This window comes from Temnothorax longispinosus, chromosome 5, assembly GCF_030848805.1.
Source record: "Temnothorax longispinosus isolate EJ_2023e chromosome 5, Tlon_JGU_v1, whole genome shotgun sequence".
NCBI lineage: Eukaryota > Metazoa > Arthropoda > Insecta > Hymenoptera > Formicidae > Temnothorax > Temnothorax longispinosus.
This window is the reverse complement of record NC_092362.1, coordinates 16,833,582-16,857,727: the sequence shown is the minus strand read 5'-3', so window position 1 is coordinate 16,857,727 and position 24,146 is coordinate 16,833,582. Positions and strand designations below refer to the sequence as shown.

The 24,146-nt window shown below is 38.9% G+C and overlaps 1 protein-coding gene and 1 long non-coding RNA gene across 3 annotated transcripts in view; one reads left to right on the top strand and one right to left on the bottom strand.

Annotated features, from left to right (window-relative positions):
* The window catches only part of Wat (worker-enriched antennal transcript), a 35,548-nt gene extending 17,122 nt beyond the window's left edge, over nt 1–18,426 (top strand). Inside the window, exons 2-4 of one of the 2 annotated variants that reach the window (XM_071778259.1) lie at nt 7,983–8,115; nt 11,258–11,353; nt 16,666–18,426. In XM_071778259.1, the coding sequence (XP_071634360.1) occupies nt 8,004–8,115; nt 11,258–11,353; nt 16,666–16,691 (234 nt within the window). In that variant the 5' untranslated portion in view covers nt 7,983–8,003 and the 3' untranslated portion in view covers nt 16,692–18,426. The remainder of the gene's footprint in view (nt 1–7,982; nt 8,116–11,257; nt 11,354–16,665) is intronic. The other variant, XM_071778258.1, reaches the window with a different exon arrangement.
* On the bottom strand, nt 836–7,975 carry LOC139813020 (uncharacterized). The gene is made up of 5 exons (XR_011732012.1): nt 4,814–7,975; nt 4,645–4,709; nt 4,074–4,205; nt 3,767–3,899; nt 836–3,500 (listed from the first exon to the last, which is right to left on the bottom strand). It is a non-coding gene; the product is annotated as an uncharacterized lncRNA (long non-coding RNA).
* Nucleotides 18,427–24,146: the final 5,720 nt, after the last annotated feature.

Here is a 24,146-nt window from a genome sequence, read left to right as displayed (position 1 = left end):
TTGCAGGCGATGTTAATGTATACAACATGCATGAAAAATAAATTTTGAAATATTTAATTTTGAAATCTGATAAAACTATTCCTTTATTATTGACTATCTATACATGCTAAATAAGTAATAATACGCCTCGGAATTATAATTGTACATTAATGTTACTTGTGTGTCGATTACAGTTTTATATTGATATAACAATCAATTAAAAAAATAAAGATTAAATAACGAGGAACAGATTTCTCTTTAAGACTTTTGTAATGATAAACGCATTAAAGACCTCGCTATCGCAAACTATCTTGCGATCAGCTAGCACTTTAAATTGTTGCTCATCAGCTTGATTCCTTATTGTGCACACACGTACATTCTCCGAATACACAGCAAGCTAATTGTGCCGATTAATATTAATGGTGTAAAAGTTCACCCATAGGAACAGATCGAACACGGACGTTTCACTCGGTGCCGAACGCGGAAGTGCGCCTTTAACGTATATACACTGTTAAGTATCTGACCGTACTCTATCTAGGTATTCGTGTAACGTACATTATTATCGGGCTAAAAGACGTGAGAGCTTCTCCCCCTTTCCTTAGATTGTCCAATATTGTTATCGATTCAGGAACATGATTCGCGAGAAATCATCCGTTCCATAAAGTAAACGAACAAAAGATTTGCTTATCTAAATAAATTGTCAGCCGTCTTAGGCTTAAATATCAAGTGAAAGTAACAATATGCTCAGTTACGTCTGATAATAAATAATAAATGTAATTAGAAATGTTATATTAGAATATACTGATATCTCCATATCTCAGATCTATTCAATGAATCTTTTGATTCTTCCTCAATACATCAATAAGGAAAAAATTAACAAATTTCCTTGCAATATAGAAACTAGTTGTTAACTTAATATATAAGTATATAAATTAAATACGGGCAATACGGATATCTAGAGCCAAGTTTATTATACCGGTTTGTTACATTTTTCCTTCAGGTTTTTCTGCAAGGCGCGCACGAATGAAAGATATATATACGACTCAATAATTGACATGTCGATCTTGAATAAATAAATTAATAGGATGATTAATTCGACAGCTTGACACGTCGGAATAACTTTAGATTAATTGATTTGTCATCGATTAATGGAAATACGCGTGGAACAGCAGTGGATATCACGAGTAGCAACATAAATCGTTACGGCTTTTATTCAAGATATTCAAGATTTTTTAAAAATATAAAACAACGTAATACCCTACGGAAATCAATGCTTTTAACGAAGACTTAAAATTTTTGCAGCGCGGACAGACGCGGGAAATTAATTTATCGTAAAATTCTCGCGACGTATCTCGCCGACGTGACACGCGGCCGCAATATCTTTCGAAAAAGGCCGTTTCTCTAATCCTATGAATATCGACGACGAGACGCGGTATGAGTTATTACATCGTGGATGATGAATATTCATCGGTGTCGTTCCGTCGTCCGATGAGTCGCCGAGTTCGCGGAGACAAAACAGCGGAATGAAATACCGCTCGCGTAATGAAACTACGCCCGCATTCCTCGTTTATTTTTTCTCGTCCGCGGATAAACAAACGCAACCTCTGAGCGGAGAACGATCGCACGGTCGCGGATCGTGGCGTTCGATCGGCGATATCGCCTCTCGCGGCCGTAAAATAAATCGCCATGCGAAATCGTGTCGCCGCAAAATACCGCCACGCGCATTTTTTTTTCTTTTCCACAGACATATATGTCGTTATGTAGATGACTTTTTCCTACCCCTCCCCTCCTCTCGCGATCGTCCGCGCGTTCGCGGACGGAGATATCTGGCCGGCGTGATCTCGCGTCACGGTCTTACGCACATGTGTGCCGCACTTTGTAGGCGACCTCGTAGAAACGAAGGCGGCGTGATGCCACCGATGGCGAGTTAGGCGAGTAACAGCGAGAGCGATGGTTCTCTCTAAATTACTTCCTTCGCTTCGCGCCCGCATTTCTCCTCGATATTCGCATTGTCATCAGAATTTCCGCTCGACTGACCATTGTATCGTAATCGCGAGACTGATCTCTTCCATTCCGAAGGTCCTCTCCGTCATCTCACCCGGTCTCACCGCCGCCGCGGAGAGATCTCAGGAGTTAGCATCTCGATAGAATGCTTCGCTTCGCCTTCACCTTGCCTTCACGCTGTGCGAGTAGAGATGTAACTGTCGCGGTGTTTGAAGTTACAACGCAAACGCTGAAATAAGATTGCTCATAATTTTGTGTAACCGACTTCTTCTCCGTGTGTTTCGTGCCTTGATCTTTGCGTCTAATTTTATTGCGTGACGATGTACGGCGCGGGCAGGGACACGAAAATTTTCCGAGAAAGATATAATCACTAAAATTGGACTGTGCTTCACAGAAAAAATTAACGTGTTACATGAATGTAATTCTATGAATTGTCACAATGTCATCATTTTATCCGTTCCATTTTCGTGTAAAAACTGATTCGCCAGCTAGCCTTTGACGTAGTCTGTAAATACATCGTAAAATTCTTTTATTATTGTTTTCAATCCTAAATTTCTAATTCTCTAGCTACTAGAAATAAAAAAAATTCAATGATGCATTCTATAGAAATTGATTTTGAGACGGATTACTGTGTATCTGACACGAGATTCTTTTTTATATTCGGTATCTCTGACAAAATAATAAGTCTTTAAAAATTAAAATAGCATTAGTGGACAACTTAAAGGGTCTTAAAAATTATATATATGTTTATGTAAAGTTTTTCTTTTTATAAAACACCTGTCTAAAACATTACCGCCTATTCTAAATTCTTGTATACTTCGATCACGGTTTACACATACGTTGCATTTAGTTCTAATCAATTTGTATTTATATATTGATACGACTTCTTCGTGACTATATAAATCTACTGTTGAGATCGGTGGTTGTTTATTCACTTTATTGGATGGCTAATTAACAAAGTAAGTGAATTATACTGGAGACACGCGACCGCACCCGATAAGAATCAGAAACAAGAAAACGTGCGTCTGTAGAAAAATCGTAAATAGCAGTTCGCGCGTTTACCCTCTTTTAATGAATGTTATTAATTAAAAGTGCTGTCAATCTGCCGTCCCGCGACTGAGCCTACGTCATCAGCTTATATCTTCCCGCACTTGTATTTATTCAACGATCGATATTTACGGTCGGTTTTTGCAACAAGTATGCTGTCTTTTAAATTATAATGACAAGAATGCGATTCGTTCACCGTTGAAGTTTAACTTGTCAAGTTATATTTTAGTTGTAAGAAGCTCTATAATAGGGACCCAATATAATTTATTGATATAATGACAATATATTTATAAACAATCTTAAAACTTAGAAAGACAAAAAACGCAGTGATATTCTGTGAAACCAATTAAGTATACCATCCAAAAAAGTAATAACCCTAATACATAATAGCTTATATGGATGGTCTTAGAAATGTCTTGAACATGTTCAGGATTTCATGAGGATTTGTTCTGTTTGAGGCCTGATCGAAGCTGAAATTAAAAATTAAAATTATTTATTTTTTATTGTAAAACGTCAAGCGTAACGTTTCATGCAAAAAATAATGAATAATTTTTGTTTGGAAAATTGATCGGACAATCGTATATATTTCGCTTTTACAAGATACATTATATAACACAGAATAGATTTTTACATAAAGTTGAAACATTTATTTCTCATTAAAATGTAATCTGGATTAAGATTTAATATCTAACAGAATAAAAATATAAATATCTTGTAACACAATGTCGATACTTACTTATTTTTCAAACATTTAATTGATTAATTTCCTTCCGAATATTGTCAATGAATTTTTTATATTTATTGTTTGATTTTTGTAGTTTTATATTTTCTTCTTCCAACACTTTAATTTTCCCCTTTGCTTCGTCTAACTAAAAATAAATGTAGAAAAACACAGGTATTATAAATCGCAGCCGACAGCGTAGTAATCGAGTAGTGACCATTTTGTAACAGATCTTTCTTAAATTTTAATTAAATATTATGAAAATTGGCTATATCAAGGACTTTTTTTATCTTTTTAAGGAACGCGGACAATTTCTCCTCACCTTCTTAGAATAAGCTGCCTCCGTAATGGATAATTTTAAATAGAAGCACTTTAATTGAAGCTCCCCAATTTTACAAAATACTTCCAGTTCTTTTTTTAATTGTAAGACATCAATCTCTGTTTTTTCTAATTTCTAAGAAAGAAAAGACATAGCAAGTGAAGAGAAAAACCAGAAAAAAGTAGAAAAAAGAATAAAAAGCGCAATGAAAGGAAAAAGAGAGAAGAAAAGAAAAAGAGTATTATTATAAAAGAAGTGGAAATAAAGACAGAGGATTGATTGTGAGTCAAAGAGGTAAACTAATTTATACAGGAGAATCTAAAGGTATTGATAGAGGTAAAAAGGGTACAAGTGTTAAGAAAAGACGGGAAAAAAAGTATAATTGTGGCGGAATTGGACAACTGGGAGAAGAAACGAGAAACAATGGTATAAGGATAAAAGATTTGAAAACAGAATATCAAAGACGATTTGACGAAGAAAGAAAGAGATATAAAAAATTAAGAGAGAGAGATAAAGAAGAATATATATATATATATATATATATATATATATATCTCAATATATGTATAAATACCTGATTTATGGCCAATATTTTTGAGTTGTCATTTGGTCTCTCATTTTCCGAGCCGTCCATCTTTGCTGTAACATATTCCATATGCATTAGAAAAGAAATACGCAATTGGAAATACGCAAATTAAAATTTATCTTTTATTAATTGTATTTAATTAATTAGTTTATCTCACCTGTGTGAAAAAATTTGTAATTCTAAGCAAGACTATGATATCAGGTTTTTGTTGCCGTCTTCTATGACTACAAAGAACATACTAAGTCAAATCACCTTGGAGATCGGGGCATTCTGGAAAAGCGTTATTAACAAACGTTGTTTGTAAATAAGAATTAATTTCCAGAACAAAGCTCTCCTTGGATTCAACGATGAATTCAAGGTGTTCGTGACGTGCCGCTATAGTCATTGGCTAACACGTACCATTTTGAACGCGCCGTCGATAGATATAATAGATGTACGCGGCGTCGGATATGTTACATGTCGCGCGCCTGATTGGACGCGAGACATGAGATAATAGCGTGCTACGCGCGCCACTTTTGATTAGATGCTACACAAACTTAACAGTTCTGCCAAATTGACTACGTTTTCACGGCGGCTTATAATCCGGTTTAATAACTACCGTATACTATCCGACCCAAAAATTTTCTTCTTTCGATTATAATAATCACTTAAATATAAACCTATTTCATATTCTAAATATTTGAATCAATCTTTTTTGACATATATATGATGCTGATAGGTAGAGATAAAGGAGAGGTGATTTAATGACAAAGAGAAATTAATGTACCTTATAATTTTAAGAAATTTAAATTTATTTCTGTAAAAGTGCAATAATACATATATAAGGTTAAGAGTTGTGTGCAAGAAATGTGTGCAAAGGATTACATTCTGTCGTATAAAATTGTACAAAATGTATAAATGTATAAAATTGTATGTCTATGTGTACTTAATCTGCACTTGTATTTATTCTCGGCGATACGATCGTTATTCCGTATTTCGCCGAATAAATGTTTGCTCCGTTGCATCATTGCGCGGCTTTCGGTCCATTAATTATGCTTCGTTAACGGCAATACGTTATTGCATTACGCTTGTAAGATAATAATCCGGCCGCCTGGAATTATATGTCGAAATGTCGAGCGTTGAAACTAATTCACGGCGTATATTAACAGAAAATAGATAATAAATTGTTGGCAGCGTTAATTTGTCCCGTTATTAATTCTCTACGGTTATAGATCGCTGTCGTAAAAAGATATCGTCACGATCAAAGTCCCAGAATCCTGGCAATCCGAAAGCAGTTACTGCAAAAATCGCCAGTCTCGGAATTCCTGTCCGAACATTAAGTCCGAGGAACAGACCTAAGTGTTTTCGCATGATCAACTTTGTAGCAAAGTTCCGTTCCGCGAAATTGCACGCACGGTGCTCGATTTTAAAGGCGAACCACCAGCCGATTCACCTTGACATTGCACCGGCGAAAGAAAACCGCGCGAAAAGAGGTTCGACGGAAAGCGGCCGTGGTAGCGGCTCACCTTGCCTTTGATACGGAAATCTCGTGAACGAACAAATCGCGGCGAACGAACTCGGTATCGCTCCGATCGTGCCGACAATCGAGATAACCTTTATCCGAACGATTACCTCGAGAGCCTATGCTTTTCGTAATTGCGATCGAATAGTGGTGTCCTTCGACGATCTGCTTCTCGACGCGTTTGATGCCTCGTTGAGAGGTATAGGCCGTAAATCGGCTGTAACGATTTCATCAGATGCTTTACGTAAACGATATCTCGAAGAAGAAAGAAATTGAGACTCGACGATTCGTCCCCCTGTTGCTCCACCTTTCTCGCGTTTGCGTAAGAAATACATAAAATTCGTGGCGCGATAACGGATTTTTTCGAAGCAAACGCAGAGGAGGTTTACGTCATCCTAAGCCGACGAGAGTCCTTGCGGCTTTCTTCGTTAATTGTGACAGTGTTTGTCTTACGACATTACGGAGCGCGATAGATTGGTGCGAAAGATTTGAACGCGACGCAGCCGTCAAGTCTAGAATTGATGGAAAATCGCGACTGCACAACAAACACCGCAGTAAATGTAAAAATAAAATTGTTGTCAAGAAACAAATAAACTCACGCTAAAGAAAAATATTTTTTTTTTGTAACGGATCTAGTAATTTTTGTCAAAATCCGATTTCTAGCCGGTTGCGCAAACGTATGTCAGGCCATTTTCAATGAAATGAAAACGTTAAGTGGCATATTTACTTGTAAATATCCCACGGAATGGCTATTTAAAGAAGTGTGTCGTATTAGGATCGTAAATTTCTGCGGCTTGCGGTGGAAATTGTACACTGGAAACGTGGTCGGCGATCGATTAGCCGTAAAAATTGTCACGCACCTTCGTTACGGACGATATAACTTCACAGACCGCAGAGAGCGTAGATATAAGCAAAGGGATATAATTCCGAGGTTTTACAGCGCGCAATTTTCAACGGGCGACGTATGGCTGTGCGTTGAACATTCTGCCAGCTCTTAAAGCCTATCTCGATAATTTAAAGCCTATACTTAACGTCGTTATGCGGATTAGTGTCATTATTTAGCACCTGACAGGCTAGATCGACGCGGACTTTGGTACAGGATACGCTGATAAAATAACGGTCGTTTTTCGGACAGCTGTAACGGTCGAAATTACTCTCGCGATGATTTGAACACTCACTTGCGCTACAAAGACCAAGTTTCGTCAAAGCAGCTGTTGCTCCGTGAGAATACGACTGACTTGAACGCGAAAGCATTTTTATTTTGTTCTAATTAGAAACCGGTTTATACAACGAGCGAAAAATAACGTCCTTGGCTCCTTAATGTTTATCTTTCCGTATCTATGTAAATCACTGCAACATACTGGACGTGTGAATGCTCATTGAGAAAGATTCTCTCTTAGTTAAGCTTGATATCGCGTCTAATTTGCGATTCACAAGAAGCGGTTGCTACATATAATTTCGTAATGCAGTTTAAAAATATAAGATTGAACATCCGAGTTAGGGTTACTTTTCCTCTTACGTTATGCTTCTTTTACACAACAATTTTCACAACAATGTAAAATGAGATGTTATTGTTCTTATTTCCCCCTTAGATGTTTCCACGAACTTAATTCAGTTTTCACATTAAACTGTTTTATTGTCATTATAGATTTACTATCTCATTTACGAAACTTCTCTAATTTGATATAAAATAGAAAGGAAAAATTTGATTCTAAGTTTATCACATATCGGTCGCTTATTAAAAACATCGAGACACACGCTCTTCAAATTTGAACGAATAAAACGCTTTCGTGAGAATTACAAATTTACGAATTCTTAATTGCAGATTGTTCTAGTCGCATTTGTCATGGCCGTCCTGGCGAGCGTCTCGGCACAGGATTTCAGGCATTTTTTCAGTGGATTTGGTCCTTACGGAGGCATTTCGGCCGCAATAATGAGGGATCCAAGATCAAATAGGGGTAAGTTGTTTTACACAACAACCAATATTATATAAATGTATCGTTAAAAGAATAACGGACAGCTTCTTCGATTATAAGCTTTAATGTAGATTAACAGAATTACAGTATAATACTTACCTTGTAATTATAGCCGGATATATTTTACATCGTTGATATGTATTGCAACATTTTATAAAATTGTAAATTAATCAAGTATAAATTTCTGGCATCGCTTATAAGATTTTCTGTGATGACTCTTGCACACTTTTATAACTGCGGCTACTTGAATTTGCATAATTCGAAGATGATTCGTCGGTATATTATTACCGGCATTACCGTGCGCGATTGCTCACTACCAAAACAATTATGCTTTCCTCTTTTTGTCCATACGCTATTATTAGATGACTCAAAGTACTCATTGAGATTTATGGTATGCTTCGGAAGTGTTCGTTCGCGCTTGTATATCCTCCAACGTTATCAGGAAGCTGAGCATCATGCAATTACGATAATTTGTGTTCTTATGTTTTCTTCTATTTGCATACGCCGCGAAGAAACGGCCTCGTTCCATCCGCAAATAATGGTAGGCATTCTAACACCGCTCGCTAGAATTCCTCAATCGTTCGAAAGTTTTTCCTCAATATGATAGATTTCTCAGAAACGAAGTCTCGCTTACGATGTTATTGAGAGATGTTACAGAGTATAATTGCGACAATTATTGTTCCGCACGTATCACTGTGCAACCTTAATACGATAGAAAAGCGCACAATAAACTAAACATTTACAACAGTTTTAGTAATTTCTGTTCAGAAATTCAGTAGATGAGATAAATACGTGGTTCTACGGAAATATTTTTGAAGATTAATAGCTGTGGCTCATTATTATCTGTACCGCGTCTATTTATGTAACATTCCGTGCGTGATTGACAATACAACAATCGTTTTTATGATGGTTTGTGTCCGCTCAGCCATAAAGATCCAAGATATAAAAGGAATGCTCTTTGAAGTGCGCTGTCGTATAATCAAACGTCTGATTGCGATCGAGAGGAACGAGCCTGAATCGAATCGTTGTAGGTAATGTCTTGTTATTGATGCAGAACCTATCTTGCTCAGATAGTACGGAACTTTTACCGGAACAACGAGGCTAACTAGGGATTTACCTGAACACGTGCACGCGTAACGGAAGGAAAGGCAAGCCATTTGCTTTTATATGTTCCGTGAACTTCGTGAATTATGGTAAAATTTCTGAACGTACGTAATTTTCAATCATAATCATCTCTTGCATTAAAATCATAATATTTTTATAAAATTAGATTTTATATACAATTGGAAAAAAACTTAGGAATATGATTTTAGCGATTCTGAAGCTTATTTTATGATCGTTTTATAATTATAAACATAAAAGAATTTAACGTAACTGTTCGGGATATTATAATACTGTTACTTCTCAGGTTGTTTGAACCGTATTATTTAAATGGCTTGTGTGCACGGACACGGACAGGACACGCGATCCTTACAACCTGTTCGAGCGTTAGTATGCGCATAATAATCGGCATTGGAATAAGTGTCAAGTTCAAATTTACGTACAATAAATAATGCGTCATATATCATGTGTCTGACGGGATGCTGAGCAAGTAGCAAAATAAATCACATTTCGACAGCGCAAAAACTAACTATTCTGGTTACACGCAGCAGATCTAAGAGAATATATTTATTATCTCTGTTTTATGATACATACTTTTTTACTTATCTCGTTCATCGAGTTGTAGTTTTCGTACTTAATACTGATAATAATTTCGAAACAATTCATATTGCGATATTAAACGATATTAACATTTTCAATTTACCTTTTGCTTCCATAATTCTCATTACATCAAGATTACTGCTTAGAAAGTCATTATCGGGATAACATCGGAAGCCTACATCAGTCAAACAAATCGTTCGTTTTTTCTACTGCTGAATATTCATAGCGATTACTCACTGGAGGCGTGCTCGCCTCGCGCATTCAGTTACTGCTTCATTGCGAATAATAGGAGAAGACTACTAGGCGAAACTGGAGTTTGTTATTCGAATGCTACGATCGTCAAGAGATAATTATCTTAATAAATCTAGATAATATCTGCGTCCACATAATATCGTGTCAGTAGACCGATTAATAATACGGGCACACGAACAACTTCCTCGTGTTAGAAAGGATTTCCACCATGCTCCTTCGTAGATAAGTGCAACTTTCCTTTAATGTCACGTAACACTGTAGCGCTATTAGCAGTTGCGGTTTGTTAAATAATATAATATGCACGATAAACGAATACAATTTTAGGAGAATTTTTGTCTTATTTGAGCTTCTATTAGATTATAGGTGTTGATAAAACCAGTACTACTTCCGTTAGTAATATTTCAAGAATAAATATAAAAAGGAGTATGTAATTAACACATTGTATATGTAAATATGTTGCTGCAATAATTACCGGTGTGAATGGCATTACATAAATGTTTTAATTATAGTGCATGTATTTACTGAACAACTTTATAATTTACGAAAAGTAATAGCTTGTAAAACAAATTTATTTTCTATAACATTGAACAAAACCCTTCTGTTCTTTAACAAAGTTAATCAAAAGTCCTTCACTCTTTAACGTTACATTTTATGATCCTGTTTACTATGTGCGATCAACCGCACATCACTGCTTCGCCAATGACCATGAAAGCCAATGATGATCTTTGTAACTGATGCGAGCATCCAATCAACTCGATTCAATCTCGTCAAACGATGTCGATAACGATCCCATAGATCTTATACCACTGTATTAACCGGTATAACTCGATATAGATCACTGGAGGTCAATAGATTCACTAAGAGTCAATAGAAAACATTTATATAATTAGCATTCTACTACGGTACTCAGTTATAAATCGTTGATCGATGGTATTATCAAAACAATGGCTAAAATCTTTCCGCATAGATCATCCCAAGCATATCGAATGTTCTTTCTATTACGTGATTCAAGATTGCCCTAAAAGTTTTGACGTATTTACTGACTGGAAATGCAGGAATAAAATGAAGCTTGCATTTTTGGTACCGAGACGATAACAATCGTGAGAACAATCGCGGCCTTTAAAGAAGAATTACAAGAATATCGCTTTAACATGCGTTTCTTCTTTCGAAGGTCCGGTGTTATTCCCACCTGGGCCACCAGACACAGGTGAGACCAGCGGCGTCATCGTGGGCGCGAGCGGATACGGATTCGTGCCACCCGGCTCAGGTAATAGGTACATCCACATCTGAGAATCAAAGGAAATCTCGATGCATCCTTCACAAAAAAAAAAACAAAATAGTGTAATGGGTTGAAAGAATTCGGTGGTGGAATACGAGTCGGCGAGCCTTTACGTGACCAGTCTCTGCATGTAAGACAACCCAAAGAGTCGTCGAGAGGATAACAGAATAAGTAGAAAAGGGAGAAACAGAGAGAAAGGGAGAGTAATATCTTTTAATCACGCGATATCTCGTTCGTTCCTTTGCACTCAATTTATGTATAAACACTATTTATTGTTGTCACTTATGAAATAACATAGTCTATGATACACACATTTTCCCAACCTTCCCTCTCTCCTCCGAATTTTAATTTTAACCGAGGGTGCATGTTCATGCGCACTGTGCATGTGCGGCACTGTAGCGTTTATTGTTTTGTGAGATGTTCGAAAAGTCACGCGAGACTCTCTGAAACGCATATTAACACTTTAAATACAGCAATATCGTCACATGATAAAGAAATATGTTTTACGTGATACTATAATATTAAGTAAAGAGCTTGTCAATTATGCAAAATTTTCGAGAGTCGAGCAAAAAAAATATTATTACACACGTATTCATGATGACATTGCTGGTTTGTTGATATTGTCAAATATAAAGCGTTAATATTTATGTTAATGGAACACAATTCAATGCAATGCTGAAACTTGCAATATTGCATTTTGATACGCTATAATTAAAAGCAGTGTATTAAAATGAACGTGACTTTATTGTAAGTTGCGCGACTATTCGGACACTCTTTATAATTGTTAATAGCGTTATATAAATATATAAATATGTAAGTTAATAAAAAGAAGAATCCTCAGCATATAATTGTCGCAAATCTGACGTACGCACAAGCGTTGTAATTTCGATTTCCTCTCACGTTATGTAAAAAAATTGGCTTATTAAAAGAATCATCCGATTCTCCGACCACGATGTCGAATACACACGGCTCTGAGAATTGGTAGAAAACCGCAAAAATTCTTTCCCCTATTACCTTCGTTTGTTACGTTCCCGCGAAGGTCGGCTTCGTCTTACCGGCCCGACGTTTTTGATCCTTGAATCTCGGCGGGTACGTCGTTTTGCGAGTGTGCTAATGGTATTCTGTCGTTCACGTCGAGGACGACAATCAGCTCTTCTCATTACGTACATCCCGGGAAGCTGTACGTTGAGAGATGGCATTACGAATGGATGGCTGCGATCACGAGAGCATGCTATAAAACTTAAACATTTGACGTCTCGCTCGTCTTACTTGCGATTCCCCCTAAATTGGAGATCGCAAGCCGTGACAGTAAGACGATACTAATACGTGGTACGCGGGTCTTTTAGTTACTAAGTAACGTGCACCGCATGTCTGGTGACAGGAATGCACTAGCAGATAAGCATCGTAATCTCTCGCACTGTGTAAGGTAAGTCTACAGAAAGAAGTAATATGTTTAATATCCATGGCGCGGTATCGCCATAATTGGTCTCCGCAAAATGTTGCGGTGAACGTTCAATAAACGTGCCCCCTTTTTATCTGTAATTACACGGCGGTGAGCACGAATCATTTTTTTTTTCGATATATAATAGAGATTTCGCCGTTATCTTATTAACCTTGTTAGCGATACCCAGCAAGCCACTTACCGGTCACCCATTTGCACGAAGCGAGAGTCGGAAAGCGAGATCGGGTCCTGCGTCTGCAAATCGATTCAGGGACCCGAACGTATTGTAGAATCGTGAAACGGGTTTCCTTGCGTAATCGGATCCCCTTGATTTCCGCGACGTGGTGTACGCAGGGGCAACGTGTCTCTTCCGGTAATTTGAGCGTACGCTCGGCTTTCATTTCACGCGCCGTCCTTCGCACCTGCGCTCGGCCGCGTGCAGGTAGACTCATCAAGCGGCATAACGAGACGTAATGAGAAAAAGAGAGACAGAGAGGAAAGAGAGAGCGAGAGCAGGGAAGATCGCTAATCGAGAAGATGGAACCTTTGTACTTCCTCCTTCCGCGAAATGCAGACGAACTGCAGCTGTATATACCGGTTCCTTAGCGTGGGGAATCTTCAGCCTTGACGCGACGCGACGGTTCGGTGAAAGCGATTTTCGAGGCTGCGCGGCCTCGTAAGGCGACTCGCAAACTCGTTTTACGCGTAACCTTACTTAAAGTTACTCCACTGCGCGTAACAGGTGTTACGAGGTCGTCAAGGCGACAAGGTTGCCTTTTTGGTCAGCGACGCGAATACCGGAAGAGAGACGGAGACGGAGAAGCGAGGATCAACGCTCTCTCGATCCTTGGCCTCTGACCAGAACCGAGCCGGTCACGCACCGAATCAAGTTCGATCAGTTTTTTCCTTTTAGTCGCGCGAATCGCCGTTTCTGCTCGTTCTCGATTGTATACGAAAAGCGTGTTTTTATGTCAAATAAGATTATGTACACATTTCTGAGAGTTATACGGTCCATCCGAAATCTTTTCAAATACAGGCGAAAGTCATCAAAGTATATGACACTCATAAAAATGAAGTATGTATTTCTTGGCGATGAGAGGAATTACATAAGACGTTCATGCAACATATTGTAGAATTCCGCGTCACGGAATATTTATTAGAGAGTGACAAAACGATTAAAAGAGCCGAATTCGGTGTTATGAGAATAATCGTAAAATTTCGTTTCTCTTCGCGTCGAATGATGTTGCGACGTCTTTCTCGAAAAGAGAACGTCGGCGGGAATCGCGATTTTATTTCGTTACCGGCTGTCTCTTGGAACATCAGTGCTACCTAAGAATGTCAAGTGTCATCGACGGAAGGAGTGGGAATTTACGGTTGCATAATTTGTGCGTCTGCGAAAAGTAATAAAAAAAACCAGTAGAGAAAGAACGCGTAATCGCGAACGGTAATGCGTTGACGCAATAATATTAGCTCGACGCAATAAAGTTTTGTTCCCATAAAACCCAACGTACATTACTGTTAGCGAATAATGGGTTGACGAAGATCGGTCGGGTTGATTCGGCGAGAAACAAAGATTCGTAAATTGCTTGTACCCGAGTATATATATCCTTATTATCCTTTGTCTTAGATATTTGTTGTGCCAGCCCAATTGAGAAAATGCGCGATTATAATTAAAAAAAAAAAATGCAAACGGAATATCCCGCAATGCTGCGCGCGCACATTTTATATAACTCTATAAAAGATAGCGGGGAAGAAAGGCACCAGTCACGGTATTAAAACTCGCGTACGACGCAAAAGAAGTGAATGGCGGGCGAATAAATTCTCCCTGCGAAACACGCGCCGCTGATATCGAGGGAAAGCCTGTACATCTCGCACTTTATAACGTTTTGCACTTGTTAATGCGCGCGTTAACTCGACACGGGAGAGAAAACGTAAATCTCGGGCAACCGTGGCGTGATTAACGTCATGGAGGACACGGGCTGGAGGAGACGAGGTACGTTAAGTCCGAAAGTAAAACTCCGAGTTCGTAGCTCGGGGAAGCGCGGCTGCTTTATCGGGACAATTCTGAAGATTAACCAGCGCATTAGCACAGATAACAAGCGCAAAGTGTAATTTAATTCGCCGGCAAGAAATAAAACCGCCGAGCCGCCGAAGCACGTTTTTGCGCTAATCGAGTTGATAAAGCCGAGGATGCGCGATTGATGCAACTCGCGAGCGTGACTATATATTCCGTCGAATAAATACTTTTGCAATAGCTTTTATTTCGAAATCTCGCGAGAGATAAATACACGTGATAAAAAGTGCGTGAATATCTTCATCTGCAATTTGCCAATTACGAACGATCGTATCTCATATCGATAACAAGCCGTCCGTCGTTGAATCTTGATGCGGCTAAAGAAATACAGCGGCATAAAGATGGCACACCGTTCTAGGTCAAACGGCCATTCGTTCCCCTTGATAGTCATTAAACCCGACGATCCGCATTTAATTACGCAACACGCAAAAACTGTTGACCCCTCCGGACGTCCTTGACGGAAATTTATCTGGGGTTGAAAGGAGAGGAGGGTGCGAAAAACGAATTTTCCCCGAAACTCGTCGTTGGTATTCCCTGGTGGAAACGAACTCTCGTAACTTAACGATATCTTCGTTAAATACTTTTTTTTTCACGGCACATTAATTTAGACGGGAAGACATCCGCACGGGATGCCCGAAAGAAGTTTTTAATGACTCAGTATAAAGCGTTCCAGTACATTTGACTAACCAGCTGTAGGTTGTGTCGATATGATTCTTAAAGCAGAGCAATGCCGCTCGGTTTCAACGCTGCAAAGATTAGAAATCGTCTATCTGGCATCTGATGTACGTAAAATTGATCTAACACTTCAAAGCCGACGGCAATTTCTAAGCATTATAGCGGACACGATGCGATCGCAAAATACACACCTCGATCGCTCGAATCATTTTCACGCCTAACTTGGTCGGCTGTCATTTATCGACAATTATTTTTGAGCGCTGCCGTTCATCATTAGGGCGTTCTCGCGTTTAAATTGATTACAATCGGAACGGAGGCGGAATCCTTTTCGTTCCCTAATGGCTTCCATTCGGATCCCCCATTCGTTTCGCGGTCGACTTTATTATCGACGCTCCATGCGTACGATCTTGCCAAAGCACACGTGTGCTACGCGCGAAAGCGAGGGAGGAACGACAGAGCACTAGGGGACCGGAAAAGCGAGCACTTACTAATCAAAGGGTAGAAGACGAAGGGGATGAGGTCAGTTCTGCCCGCCTCCACAACGGGCGGGACAAGGTGACGAGGGTTCTGTAATTAGCAGCTTTGAAGTGGTATCACCCTCGCTACTCATTAACGACGTTCAGGTGTCCCCGAGTGTTAGCGCTCCGAGGGATACTTTCGACGGTAGAATCGCAGATGGAAATCACACGGACCGTTGAACGAACCTCACGCTGTTGAATCCGAGGATTTACAGAAATCGTCGTCGAATAGTGGCGTTAGGAGGATGAAAGGGACCCGGGGGGAAATGCGGAAGAGAGAAAGGAAAAGATCAGAATTTGGTTGGGCGAGGGAAATCGGGAAAGCGATTCTATCGCGGCGATTCTCAATGACGATGAAGAATCTGCCGGCGTGAGCGTCCCGGAAGTATAGCCGATTAGAAATGCGGGAATTAATTTTCCTTGCTTCGTCTACTCGCGCTTCCGCATGCAAGCGCAACAAAGCTGGATGGACCGGAATAACCGTTATTATAAATTTGCAGCGTACAATTTATATTACGAGTCCTTTAATATTCAGTATCAAGTATGTTTGTCAAGTATGTCCATCTCGAAAATGAGTCTTTATTTATTGCAGGTTACTTCACCTACTTCTACTACTAAGCGTCCGGTAATCGAGGGATTGCAAGAAGATGACAACGTGAAAAAAAATGGTGGTCAAGGTTTCGGACGTACGTCACGGCTCGCAGACTCTAACTGGACACTGTGGTAGATTAATAGACCAGCGTTACGTTAGTGCGTGTCCATTGAAGGAAGGACGAGCCTAAAGTAGCTCTTTTCTTCTTCTTTCTACTTTTAACAATAGTCTCTCCTCCGCGATTGGCGGCGTGGGAGTACGCCTACTTCCCGTGAACTTTGTTAGATTGCGCAAAGTTCGCAGGGTAAAAGAGAGCTATTAACGCGATGTACAAATAGAGAAATACGTGCGATTATACGATAACGAGATTTATTTTTTTTAATTCTAAAAACATCACGTCCCTTCTCCCCCAAGGCATATAGCGCGCGAAATATTTTAAGATAAAAGTTCAACGGAATAGCGCGGTAAATGAGACCCGTGTTTCTGTATCTCCTTCGATTAGGGATCACTCGAGACGCACCCTTAAGAATGCCAACGAGACCGACAGTTAGCAGCTAAATACCGGCCATATCGAAATTGATATTACGCCACTTACTGTTAGTCTCGACAATCACGTATAATCCCGTATTATACGACCAACGAGAACGTTCCGCATAATGAAGTCTACGAAAGTACAAGTCGTATTTTATGGTGCATTACTACGGGTATTCGCGCCTCCGCGTGGCGGTAACGCTGAGGCGTGTATAATTAGTAGCAGCCACAGAGAGCACCGTGCACTCCTGACAGTGCGATGTTAGAACAAAGCGAGCGGGACTGAATAGCGATCCGCTTCGCGCGCCTTACAGTCGGGAGAGATATCCGCTTATGAAACAAGACCGGGTAAATAGAGGTGGGTCCGGCGCGCGCACCGCTGGATCCACTGAAAATGATTAAGAGGCAGCGGTACGTTTCGTGCCGACTGGCAAGTTATTTATTACGACCGCGATGGCAATTTAATTAAGCGTGGGTAGCCGTTTTTGGGTGAACCGCTTTTACGATCTGCCCGTTTCGTGTTCAAATTGTTAACGCTCCGCGCCGTGCGGGCAGTTCGACACACACTGCTCGGCTTAATATAAGTAATATATTTTATATTTATATGTAAATGTGATAGAGAGAGAGTATAAGGAAGCGGTATGAGGCCGCGAATCAATGGCGGGGTGCCGCCGTCGCTTTCGTTTCCGTGCAATACGGTCATGGTTCTTTAAACGCTAAAGATACATTGGTGCATTTAAATGCCCGGCTTCTCGGCCCAATCAGTTCCGCACGCGCTCGGTTTTAATCGCGCACGGTGGCGAAAAATACGCCGAGTCTACAGCTTCATTGATCCGTGGCCAAAAAAAAAAAACACATTCCGGTTAATTTGCTCGCCCTTACATAATTTTTGCATGAGTATGGTCGATCTTAGATAGTTTTTATAACTCGTACAAGGAGCATGTAAATATTACACAATCTATTATACTCTATAGGAATAAAATAAAGTCATTGTCTATAAATCCGCGTTTGTTTTATGAAAATTTTATACATATATAGCTTTAATTTGCTAATAGATAAATAAATGAATTGATTGAAGAAATAAAAAAACAATACGTGTTAGGAAATGTTTTGAAGATAGACCATGCAATGATTGCATGTATATTTAAACATTTTGACGACAAGCCGAGTTTTATTTTGTAGAAGACATGTGTCTCAATAAAATGATATACATCATCATAAAATAAATTGAAACTGTGACAATTAATTATACATATTTAAAGGTGAGTATATTTATGTGTATTTTCCACTAAATATTTTTCATATTTATGTGTATTTTCCACTAAATACTTGTCTATTGCAGCAAATTTGTATTTATACAGTGAGACGCATTAATTAGATTTACGAGACGCGATTAAGTTCAGCATAGAGCGTAAATATTACCGAAGCTGCACCGGGAACCTTTCGTAACCTTGCTTAAGGAGACCTCGTCCCGGAATGAAATTTGCCAATAAAATGATAAACACGACGGGCGGTGCTCTTATCCGCGACGAAATCTACGGTGCACGACGCTCGCACGACAACGATAATTACTATTGGGCGCCATTATTCGCGTTCGTGTATTAGTAATTACGAAAGTTTCCTGCAACCGTTCGAACGCGCACGGAATATTCAAACACATTTACGTTCGACTCTGCGTAAGACTCTCACCCGATCTTTGCGAACGGAGAAACTGTGTCGTGTAATGTGTAACGAAAGTACATTTACGTCTAGTCGCGCATTAATGAGAGGAGCGCGAATATTAACGCTAACAGCTCAAAGCAAAAGTAAGTGAAATATTGTTCATGATGAAAGTTACAACGATTTGTCAATCAAACGATTATACAGCTGTCTAAAAATGATCCGTGTCTTAGATATTTAACAATTAGATGTCTATATATTTCTAATCTCATATTTTATATTTGAAAAATACAACAGGCTTTTAGATTCTTCAAGGCATGAGAATAACGGCTTCTTTTATCAAATTCCTAAAAGTTTCGATCTAGAGCACATCCGTGTACAATCCGCAGCTGCTGAACCGGTTTCGTTTTAATCACGTGTGAGAGCCACGCAAATTACACAAAGCGTATCGACCGTATTATTTACACTAGTAATAATTGGTAATAATTAGTGAATACTCGCATTCGAGTGATTATTAAAGGATACGGCTAGCCCGAGAATTCTCCGTATTATATTATTTCTTTGCTCACGAGCACATTCGTCCGATAATCGCAAATGAACGTGTCACGAACAGTCGCTAGACGAACGTATTTTCACGCACGATTTCGCTAATCGTTCCCGAGTGAAAATATGTCGAAATGAATAAGATAGAATATCCGCGTGGGATAAAATCGATCGAACCTCATGAGAATATGATCGATTTTATTTATGCACCTATGTGCAAGAAGCGTGGTGCTTATGGCGGAAATTACAGAAACTGCGGCGTCGTTCGCCACAATTCCTCTCGTAAAACCGGTAGGATTTTCTGTCTAAGGAAAGTGGTGCTAGATTTATTACGATTACGGCATCGCGGCACACTGATTGCATGAGATTCGTGATGTATCATATATCCGTGCGAAGATAAAGATCTGTTAGAGATCCGTTGAGAGTGCTTGCTTATTTATTCTAGAACTGGAGCCACGTATTTGACAGCTAGAGATTTGAAAGCGCACGAAGAACGTCGATACACAGCTAGATTCGTCATAAAATAAAACCATCTGCGATTCCACATGAGATAAAAATAGTTCAGCGATTAAAAGAATATTTTGTATACAAATACAACGATTTTATACAATTATTATTTCTCTCTAATGTAAATATTACTACACATACAAAAAAATAATGTTGTCTTAACAGCATTAGATCTAATTAAAAATAACCTTGTTAATTTAATAACAGTATTTAAACCAAATACTTGTTTTATTAAAACAAGAACATGACGTATTGAATTAACAAAATTATTTTCTATTAGATCTAATGCTGTTAATACACAACGCCTTTTTTCATGTACCTATAGGTATTTAATAACCGCGATTTATTTTTCTATAAAGTATTTATAGAAAATATATTATATCTTTGAAATAAATAAAATTTATAATAAGACGGTTACTATCTAAAATAATCGTCACTTTAACATGTATTAACTTAAAGGAAAGTAGTGTGTCTTAGATTATATAAGTCAAACATTGATAGCATCGCTATATTATCCTCGGCAAAAAATTAACATACGCTATACTGCACATGCAAAAGCGTTATACTTGCGGCGGGCGTGATAATGCAGTAATCAGTATTTATGAAATCTTCACTTCGCACAAAACGTTCCACGTTTAAAGATGTAAAACATTAATCTCGAGCGAGGATGGGACGGGCAAAGTCGCGGGGAAAGCCTTCAAGGCGAAGATGTCTAGCGAGACGCCGATTTCTGTCTCGTTCGTCGCGAAGACGATGTACTTGTCGGTCCGTACAAATCGGTGCCACTTTCCGCTTCCGTGACAAGGAAACGTCGTTCACTCGCTCGCGCGCCACTTTTGCCTCTCCTCCGAGTATCGGGCACTTCCAGTCTGCCGAACAAATGTTCAATCGATTATCGGGCGAGCGTCGTCGTTGCAGCCTCGCCTGCATCGCCATTTATCGAGTAGCTGTCGGGTTCACGTCGTGGCGAATTTCTAAAGGCCCAAGATCCGCGTTTCACTCCTTCCAGGCGTTATTATTATATTCTGCCGCGGTAACTGCGCGCAATGACCGCGCACGTCAATCTTCAAGGCTTCATTTTCAATTAAGGAACGCTCCGACGATCGATATTTACGGTCGGCCTGCCACAAGTACTGTCTTTTAAAATATAATGACAAGATTGCGATTCGTTCACCGTTGAAGTTCAACTTGTCAAGTCATATTTTCGTTGTAAGGAGCTCTATAATAGGGACCCAATATAATTTGTTGAAGATAAGTCTATTTATTAAAAAATAGGAAAGAAAATCTCGAACACGAAAGGCCCGAACGTCACAAATGCCCCAAAGTGCCTTATATATAGATATATAAAAGATGCATTGTCGGATCCACTCTAAAACAATATTTAAACATAATTATAACAATGTTAGTGGAACACTCTAAAACAAAATAATCGCATGCGATCTGATAATGCATCTTTTCTGGTATGTATTAGGGCACTTTTAGGACATTCTCGGTGCTGCCACTACAGCTGTTTCTGTTTTTTTTTCTTTTTTTGTGATATTAATTGCATCGACGTGGCACACAATAAATATATGCTATCTCCCAATTTTCATCACACGCAAACGGCAGATATCGGTGCACGGTTTTTTCGCGGCCAGTCCGTTGCCGCGCATTGTGCAACGCCGAATTTAACGCACCATAACTGTAACGACTTCGAGTAGTTTCGTTTTTACCCAGTATTTGTCTAGCGGGGACGCGTCAGCGTGGAGCGAGCATTTGAAAACGAGCGGCTATCAAGAAACGATTCTGGCCAGTAAAATGCGTTTCTGTGATCAGACGGTCGTACTCGCATTGCCCCGGCCAGAGAAGTCAGAACTTACTAAAATATATTATATACCTAGTATATAGTATATTTCAGATTTACTGTTTATTTATTTACACTTTTTAGTATCAATGGTCAATAGATGAAACTAGAACAATTCGAGATTTTCGTCTCATATATTCAAAATAATTCGATATGTCTTGAGCTTATCAACCAAGTTTTATTATAACAGCTGTTATATCGAGCGTATTTAAAATATAGCATTAATTGTTTATTTATGCACAAGTGTGAGCAATAGACTGTAATATAAATATACGAGCGGTTTTTCTGTGCACGTGCAGAATGCCCCGCAATCTTCCCACGTAACGTGACTAATACGCGACTAATGATAATTTACGTTCTTTAGATTTCCAAAGTATTTCTAAATACATACATGTAGGATACTAGAGCGCTCATTATAGCACGCGCTCGCGAGTCGCCGTACGCGAAAGAGATGGGCGGGTTATTTATTGATGCTTACTACGAACCTAAGAGCTGTAAATATGCCGCAATGAATACTTTGCGAGCCTTAAAGAGACATTCCAGACATGTTGCAATGAACGTAGAAACGACAGCTAATTTTATAGCATTGTTTTTAATTCGAAATATAAAAAGTGAGCATGATAGATGTGATAAATTAATTGCTTAATGTCAAAATGGCTAATATGTGTTATAAAATTTAAATAAAGGTCACATAATTATCTGAAATATCTGTTAGCACATGCATGAATCTACAAATACGCATGCATAAGTAAATTAAAAAAAGTAATAATAATAATAATAACAACAATAAGCGTTATCTTCGTTAATTTACGGGACAAATTGAATCAGAACTATTTTCGTGGATTATGAAATACGTATACTGGTTATTGCGTATGTGTGCACGTTAGATTCAAGAAGTGCTCGTGCGTTGCATCAGATTTTTCACACTCTATCGATTGCATTCTTGCACGGACGTACATACACGCAACGACGTTGCGTGTGCGTCCGCTGTGTTTGCACTTGACATATATTTCGTGCGGCTTTATTGGATAATACATTTCTCAGCAACGCACAACAATGCGCATCGTTTACATAACATTAGCCACTCATGTCTATCTGTTCATCTGAAAGATATTAAAACGGGTCTCGTGTCTGAACACATTAAATAATTTTCCCTATCATTTTCTACGTACGCTGTAACGACCGTCGGCAGACAATAGCGATCGATAATTCGTGAAATCGTAGCAAATGTATGTCGGGAAATATTGCCTTGACGATTTGAACGTCGAATCACGCGACTGCCGTTCGGGACACAATCCGCACAATATTGCAATGATAATCGTCGAAATAATGTTCGCATTTCGTAAGGCTCGGATATAAGAAGCTGTACATTCTGTACAACTAGAAAAATAACAGCTCGGCAAAATCGCGCATAAGACGGAAAAGGCCACGAATTCGCAAAAATCGAGACAGCGTCGTTTCGCGTGTCTTTCCTCGCATGTCATTCCCGCAGGACATTATTCCGAGTTATTGTTGAAGTTGCAACAATGAGCTAACCAGGTAACAAAGTGCTCGTCTTACAAGGGGACGACATGAACTGACATAAGGGACACGCAGCATAAGTAATGAAGGGAAATTACGAGACGGACTCGTCTGTAACTACTCGCGCCTAAAATGGCATAAATTCTAAAGTCGTCGCGAAAAAGAGGAACGTTAAATTTATTTCAGAACTTTTTTAATAAGAATGAAGCACCCCGTTTGAAGTGAGGAATACGCTTTTATATTCCTGCTCGTCTCTTCGCCGTATATACAGATCTGTATATAGCGATGATAGATTTTTTTTCGTTTATCTAGGATAAAATCGAGCATTATATTGTATATTATTATAAGAGAGAGTATAAGATGAACAAAATAAATTTTTAATTATGCAATATTCTTATTTTTGGAAATAATAAATCTGATCAAGTTTTACAATGACTATACGTATATTGCGACAGAGATAAAATAAAACTGCAATATTATGTGTGAACAAATCTTGAATCTTGAATAGAATAATTTCCGCCCAAAAATTTTCCATATAGAGAGTGTCTCGGATTTATTACATTCTTTTATTGTCGCGAACGGAATTATTTGCATATTTTGAGTCAACTTTATCACGAGAAAAAATTTAATATACTTCAGTACATTTCACGTCTACTTGTTGCAATACACATGTACACGTTTTTACCGTCATGTCGGGCTGAATAACCATGCCGAGGGCTATTCAAAAAGAGAAAATGGCGCTATGAAGCATCGTCACGCGATGTAAAGAGGAAACGTCAACTGCGCATGCAACTCGCCTGTAGTTAGCATTAGAGCAATCAATCTTCTAGAGAGACTGTGAGAATGATTATATGCATGACTTTGTAATAGTGGATGA